Source organism: Dendrobates tinctorius, unplaced genomic scaffold (genome assembly GCF_039654945.1).
Source record: "Dendrobates tinctorius isolate UK_male_01 unplaced genomic scaffold, ASM3965494v1 ptg000079l, whole genome shotgun sequence".
In the NCBI taxonomy this organism is placed as follows: Eukaryota; Metazoa; Chordata; class Amphibia; order Anura; family Dendrobatidae; genus Dendrobates; species Dendrobates tinctorius.
The window spans coordinates 25830210-25837631 of NW_027361747.1; the positions used below are offsets into that span (position 1 = coordinate 25830210).

At 50.6% G+C, this 7422-nt stretch overlaps 1 protein-coding gene across 1 annotated transcript; it reads left to right on the forward strand.

Moving 5' to 3' along the window:
- The first annotated feature begins 1295 nt into the window (after positions 1 to 1295).
- On the forward strand, positions 1296 to 4992 carry LOC141096819 (uncharacterized). The gene is made up of 2 exons (XM_073583664.1): positions 1296 to 1515; positions 4031 to 4992. The coding sequence occupies exons 1-2, from the start codon at positions 1296 to 1298 to the stop codon at positions 4990 to 4992; spliced, it is 1182 nt and encodes a 393-aa protein (XP_073439765.1).
- Positions 4993 to 7422: the final 2430 nt, after the last annotated feature.

A 7422-nucleotide genomic window follows, 5' to 3' on the forward strand; every position in this document is an offset into this window, starting at 1 on the left:
GGGAGCTCACTAGAATCACTAGAAATTGCATTGATGACAATGCCCTGAAAGGAGAAATTGAGTCATGCTGCAACAAGCTGAGCAAGAGGGGTTACTCTAATTGGTGTCTAGTGAGGCCGTACTGGGGCCACAGGCCTCTTAATAGGGAGGCCGACATGACATGGTTGAGGGGACCAGTTAGTGAGTGGGCAAGGATTGGGTTAATTTGTTTGGGTACGTGCGGCGTGAAAAGGGATAGGGCTAAGGGATTGTAGGTGGGTTTAGGGATGGGAGGGGGAGCAATATAAAAAGGATGGTCACATGGGTTGGGGCAACCATTTTAGGTGCCCCATAGAAGAGATACCAAGTTCCGTACCTGCACAATGGAGGTCGACCTCATGTTGCAGCAGTTGAGAGACGCCGCCAGCTCCAGGGGCCCGGGGTGGCTGCAGGCTTCGATTCAGGGCCTGCTACAAGGGGGAGCCAGTGATCCTCAGGCTCAGGAAGCCGGGCGATGGCCTCGGATGACCAGGCCTCCGGAGCGCCTCAGCCCGGAGGTAACCCCCAGGACCTGGCGCCATGTCAGGAGCCCCTCCGGGGACCCTCCAGCTCCTAATGCGCGGTGCAGGCCAGGCGTGCGTGAGCCAAGAGCTGGGAGGAATCCGATTGTGAGGCGGGGTCTGCAACGGGGGGAGGTGTCGGCCTCCCCTTCAACACAGTCGGCGCGGCAGGAGATTGAGCCAGGACGGGAGGCAGCGGCGGCGCAGGTGATCTCATCTGGCCCGGCTCAGTGCAGGAGCGATCGGGCACGGGGGCCTGCTTCCCAGGCGCCTTCACCGGGCACGCGGTCGGGTGGACCCGCCCGCTCGTCAGCCAGACGGAGTGAAGTCATGGCAGACGCCGTGACAGGAGCAGCTGCAGGAAACGGAGGAGCAGCACGGCGGCGTGGATGGGCAACAGGGACAGGAGATCGCCGATCAACCGGTGAGTGGGGGCGCGGGAGTCCCGCCCACTCACGGGTTAATGTGACTGACAGCTCAGTGGACGGCCGGCAGTACGCTGGGCCTAGTGGGACAGGGGATGGGGGGAGGGAAATGCATGGACATAAGGGCAGGGGAGAGAGGGGGGAGGTGGGGGGGCACCACCAGCATCATCGTGTGGAGTACGCAGCGGCCAGTCCAGGCCAGCTGCCAGGGTACATAGATCTCCCGCAACAGCCTGCACGCCCAGGTGTTTATGCAGGCGCCATTGTGGCAAGGCAGCAGGTCCATCTTGGGGGGTACGCAGTGGCCAGTCCGGGCCGGCTGCAGGGGAACATGGAGCTACGTCTGCAGCATCAACACCCGGGGTTACCAACAGGCCCCGTGGCGGAATTTCGGCAGCCCCATCCAAGGGAATACGCAGCGGTCAGCCCAGGCCGGCTGCGGGGGACCACATCATTACCGCATCAAGAAAACAGAGGAGAGCTGATCGCAGAGCGCATACATCCGGAACCAGATCTGGCAGCTGCTGGGAACACAGCACCCAGGCAGCCAGGTGAGACAAATCCATTGTCAATTTTGCAAATGTCATTGCCTCCTCATGTGCCGGGGGAAGTGGCCGGGGGGGTGCTACTGCTGGTATAGGAGTAGTCTTGCAAGGTTTAAAGGAGTTAGTTAGAATCTGGGAATCGGGCAATCGGAAACCTCTCCAGTAGCGGCTTGGTTAGGCGGCAGTGTCGATAGAGCCTCGGGTTTGGTCAGTACGGTCCAGGGAGCCAGGGCTGAGGTTTCGGTATCATCAGGGGGTTTGGGGTTACAGGGAGAATCGGGGGATCAGACACGGTCAGGGGACAATGGCGAGAAGGACAAGGAAGAGTCAGTGCGGCTGGATGATTCAGCCAAGGGCGAAGTGTATGTCTGCTTCGAGGGACCACTTGGGGCACATTTGAAGCAGGAGGTTAGGGAACGTATTTGGAAAGGGGAGTACTTTGAGATTTTTTCATTGCTCCCGCTGGAGCGTTTTAACTTAGATAGGGCTAGAAGAGATGACTCAAAAAAGGAGGAGGAAGAAAAAAGGAGGTTTAGACTTATTCCCCGCACATTTAGCAACTGGCTGCAAGACTTTGCAATACTAGCCAGTGTGATAGGGGAAAAATCGCCAGAGAATTGTTCCCCTTTGTTCTGTTATATGGATATAATTGGTGAAGTGTATAGAGTCTATGGGGGTCAGGGATGGTTGAGATATGACGAACAATTTCATCAACGAAAAGCAGTGAGGCCTAGTATTCGATGGGACCATAAAGATATTTCTTTATGGATGAGAGTGATGGCGCCAACCAGGCCAGCGCAGAATTATCAGCCTTTTCTTGGGGGCACCGGGGGTTCAGGACAGTCAGGACACTCGGTGGCAGTACAAAAAGGACTGTGCTTCTCTTTCAACGAGGGAGCATGTAGGTTTGGGGCGAAGTGTAAATTTAAGCACGAATGTTCGTCATGTGGAGGTAGTCATGGAGGGTCAAAATGTTTCAGGACAGGAAAGCAAAAAGGGTCGGAGGGAACTGAAAAAAGGGGAGACCCCAGTTCGGTTAACAGAGATGGAGCGTTTTCTAAGTAGTTACCCGGATACGGAGGCGGCTACGCTCTTACGCAAAGGTTTCAGGGATGGTTTTAAAATCCCGTTTGTGGATGCAGAGGTGAAGCTATCAACAAAAAATTTAAAATCCGCTTACCAGTTCCCAGAGGTGGTCACAGAAAAATTACGCAAAGAAGTGGCTTTAGGCAGAATGTCTGGCCCTTTTGAATCTGCTCCCATTGGTAACTTGAGGGTATCTCCTTTGGGGGTGGTCCCAAAAAAGGAGCCAAATAAATTCAGGTTGATACATCACCTCTCATTTCCGAAGGGACTATCAGTTAATGACGGCATAGATCCGCAATTGTGTTTGGTTTTATACACTTCCTTTGATGCGGCCGTGAAGTTGGCTAGAGAGTGCGGCCAGGGGGCTCGTTTGGCTAAAACGGACATAGAGGCGGCGTTTCGTTTGCTGCCGGTGCATCCTGATAGCATGCACTTGTTAGGTTGTTTTTGGGAGGGGGGTTTCTTCATTGATCATTGTTTACCGATGGGATGTTCGCTGTCATGTGCTTATTTTGAAGCATTCAGCACTTTTTTGGAGTGGACGGTAAAAGAGGTGTCGGGGCTCAGGTCCTGTATTCATTACCTGGACGACTTTTTGTTCGTTGGTACGGCACAGTCTCCTGATTGCTCGGTGTTGCTGCACACAATGGAGGATGTGGCTAAAAAATTCGGGGGCCCTTTGGCGACGGAAAAAACAGTAGGCCCAGTGACATCATTGAGTTTCCTAGGTATCGACATTGATACGGTAGCAATGGAGTGTAGGATCAAAGATGAAAAAATATTGGACATGAGATCTGAGGTGAAGAGGGTTGGAGGATTGAAGAAGGTTACGTTACGGGAGGTTCAGTCACTACTAGGAAAGTTGAACTTCGCGTGTCGGATCATGCCTATGGGCAGGGCATTTTGTTGGAGATTGTCTTTGGCGACAGCAGGTATTAAGGCACCGTCGCATTTCATAAGGTTGAGAAAGGAATTGAAGGACGATTTGAAGGTGTGGGCGCTTTTTCTGGATTCCTACAATGGGAGATCCATCTGGATGGCACGGAAGGTGCCGGCGGAGTCTCTGGGATTTGTAATAAGATCAGCAGAGGAGCAAGGTTTCAATTTGGTTTTTCAGGGACAGTTTGTGGCGGAAAGGTGGCCGTGTAATTGGATCGAGAAGGGCCTGTCGGCCAATCAGGTATTACGCGAAGTGTTTCCCATAGCGGTTGCATTATCGTTGTGGGGGAGGGAGGTGCAAAACAAAAAGATTGGATTCAGTTGCAAGTAAGTGGGAGCACTGAGGGCGATCAACTCGCTATCTTCATCGGATCAAGCTGTGATGAAGGTTCTCCAGCATTTGGTTTGGGTAGGGTTGAGTTTTAACCTATGGGTTGTTGCGGAGGAGAGGCTTGAAGAGGAGAACGTTGGTTTTGAAGTTTTTTCTTGTTCACAGGGGGAAGACGCTCGGGAGTTGGAATTTCAATCGGATTGCAAGAGGCTGGAATGTCCGGAAGAACTGTGGAATCTTCCCTTGGGGCAGTGAAGGTTTTGTTATCTAGGTCCCTGTCGGTTGGAACTTGGTCCCACTATAGAAAAGCATGGGACAGTTGGCTAGAGTGGAAAGAGAGAGTAGGCGAGGAACTAGAAGATGAGTACAAATTAGCTTTGTTCATAGGCCACATTTGGGAGTCGGGTTGGTCAGTTCCAAAAATTAATACTTTTTTAGCAGGTTTGGCGTTTGGTTTTAAGTTCAGGGGCTTGCAAGATGTAACTAAGGCGTTTCTGGTACGGCAGGTGGTAAAGGGGTGTAGGAAAGGATGGAAGGTGTCGGACAGTAGATGTCCGGTATCTTATGATGTGTTATTACGTTTGGGCGAGAGTTTAAGTGAGGTTTGTACGTCACAGAGGGAAGTAGCGTTGTTTAAAGTGGCTTTCTCGTTGGCGTTCTTCGGGGCTTTCCGTTTGGGGGAGCTGGTCAGTCCATCTAAATCGCGCAAGGGAGGGTTACTTAGGGGTGACGTGGAAATGCTGGGGGATAGAGTGTCAATATTTTTGCGTTCATCAAAGATGGACACAGATGGCAGAGGTTGCAGGGTGGTACTTTTTGAGGTAAAAGGTTCCCCACTGTGTCCGGTGGGGTGCTTAAGGAATTTTTTAAGCAGGGCAGGAAAGGAGAATGAGCTGTTGTTAGTTCACGACAATGGCTTTTTTCTATCACGTTTCCAGTTTGTGTCGGTATTCAGACGTTGTCTAGAGAAAGGGGGCATTTCGTCAAAATATTTTAGCGGACACTCTTTTAGGATTGGAGCAGCTACGGAGGCAGCAAGGAGGGGTTTGGGTGCAGAGACAGTGAAGAGAATTGGGCGCTGGGAGTCAGCGAAATTCCGTTCTTATGTGCGCCCATCATTGGTATAATAAAAAAAAAAAAACATGTGGGTGCTGTTATAGGCTATGGTTGTATCATTTGAATTTTATGTTTTGTAGGTTCGGGTGCGCTACTTATCTGGATTATGGGCCACTCTTTTGTATTTTGGGCAGCCCTGAGAGCGGACGTTCGCCCGAATGGGAGGCAACTGGGCGTACCAAGAACACTGGCGGTGCTAAGGTGGATCGGAAAAAGAGGGATGGTATGGAAGCAATTGGTACCCGAATTTCACAGGTTCGTCCGGTTGGACCGGGCACCGGAGGTGCTAGTGATTCATTTGGGGGGAAACGATTTGGCGAAGCGCACTTGTAGGGAGTTACTGAGGGACATAAAATTCGATATGTTAAGGCTTTGGTCCATGTTCTCTGGTTTATTAGTGGTGTGGTCGGATATCATTCCAAGGAAGGTGTGGTACGGGGCTAGATCGGTGAAAGGCGTCAATAGGGCCAGGGTTAAGTTGAATAGAGCAGTGTCCCGATTCATGGTTCGAAATGGGGTAATTGTCGTACGGCATACAGATTTGGAGTCGGGTGAGAGGGAATTCTGGAGGAAGGACGGGGTTCATCTGAATGCGGTGGGCATGGACTTATGGTGTTTGGCAATTCAAGAAGTCATTGAAAAAAGTCGAAGAGTTTGGCGGGACATAAATGTCTGAGGGGGTCAGAGCATTTGTGTCTGTGACGTGGGGGGGAGGTCCTCGAGGTTGGTTGTGCCAGAAATGGCGGATTGAATGGGGGGATCGCAACGGTCCTGGACTCCCCCTTCAGTGGATCACATGGAATGGAACGGTATGGAGCTACCAACAAAGTTAATTTGGGAGCCATGGCCAGTTATGGCAGAGTTTGGCCGGGCGAGTCTCTTAAGTGCTCTGAGCTGGTGCTTAATGGCTGGAGACAAGATTCGGCCGGGGGTGGCAAGTTGGTGGAAGATATGGATCAGAGGCTGATACAGTTTAGGGCCTCGAGGATCGCCCCTCCCCCTATTTGTTGGTATTTGTTGTTAAAATTGTTATACTTTATATCAATAAAGGCTGCTGTGGCCATTTTATCCAACACAATGTCTGGTGAGTAATTTACGTGGTATGATGGCGGGTTGGGGAAGCCGATCAGAGGCTGGGCAATTGTGGTACAAGATGGGTGAGGAGAGAAACGCTGGGATCACGAATACCCACTTGTCAAGTGAGGCCGTACTGGGGCCACAGGCCTTTTAAAAGGGAGGCCGACATGACATGGTTGAGGGGACCAGTTAGTGAGTGGGCAAGGATTGGGTTAATTTGTTTGGGTACGTGCGGCGTGAAAAGGGATAGGGCTAAGGGATTGTAGGTGGGTTTAGGGATGGGAGGGGGAGCAATATAAAAAGGATGGTCACATTGGTTGGGGCAACCATTTTAGGTGCCCCATAGAAGAGATACCAAGCTCCCGCCCACCCACCCTTTTCTTTTGTTAATTGTCGTACGGGTCAGTTAAATGGGACTGTCAAAAAAAAAACAACAAAAAAAAACCTGTGATGATGGTCTGGGTGTAACCAAGTTGCATGCACTTTCGTCATGGCAGCGTGGCGTGGGGGGGAGGTCCTCGAGGTTGGTTGTGCCAGAAATGGCGGATTGGAGGGGGGGATCGCAAAGGTCCTGGACTCCCCCTTCGGTGGATCACATGGAATGGAATGGTATGGAGATACCGACAAAGTTAATTTGGGAGCCATGGCCAGTTACGGCAGAGTTTGGCCGGGCGAGTCTCTTAAGGTCTCTGAGCTGGTGCTTAACGGCTGGAGACAAGATTCAGCCGAGGGTGGCAAGTTGGTAGAAGATATGGATCAGAGGCTGATACAGTTTGGGGCCTCAAGGATCGCCCCTCCCCCTATTTGTTTGTATTTGTTGTTAAAATTGTTATACTTTATATCAATAAAGGCTCCTGTGGCCATTTTATCCAACACAATGTCTGGCGAGTAATTTACGTGGTATGATGGCGGGTTGGGGAAGCCGATCAGAGGCTGGGCAATTGTGGTACAAGATGGGTGAGGAGGGAAACGCTGGGATCACGAATACCCACTTGTCATGATAGAGCAAAGAAAATTGTACAAAAGAAAAAAAGACATGATTTGTTATTACCAAAGGTATACAATAATGATAAAAATCCAGATTAGATGGTTTGCTCTATCCAATATAGTTCTCAGTTTAACATCATTAAAGCACTCATCTTAAAACATCTACCTATTCTGTTTGAAGATGAGGTCTTGTCTAGCATTTTATCTAACGGCTGCAGAGTGGTTGCTAAAAAAGCCAACACCTTATCAGACATAAGTGTCTCCTAGTTTTTTTTAGCTCTAAAACTGGATCTCGGACATGGCTACACAGGTGCGGTTTTTACCGCTGCGGTACATCCAGATGCAGAATATGTGCACATTCTAATAATGTTCATTCC

What these genes read in the sequence shown, in the direction of transcription:
- LOC141096819 (XM_073583664.1), top strand. Translation starts at nt 1,296, where the DNA reads ATGGAGCTACGTCTGCAGCATCAACACCCGGGGTTACCAACAGGCCCC. An exon ending in CACAGCACCCAGGCAGCCAG is followed by an intron (nt 1,516 to 4,030) that starts GTGAGACAAATC and finishes TCTTGTTCACAG; the next exon opens with GGGGAAGACGCTCGGGAGTT.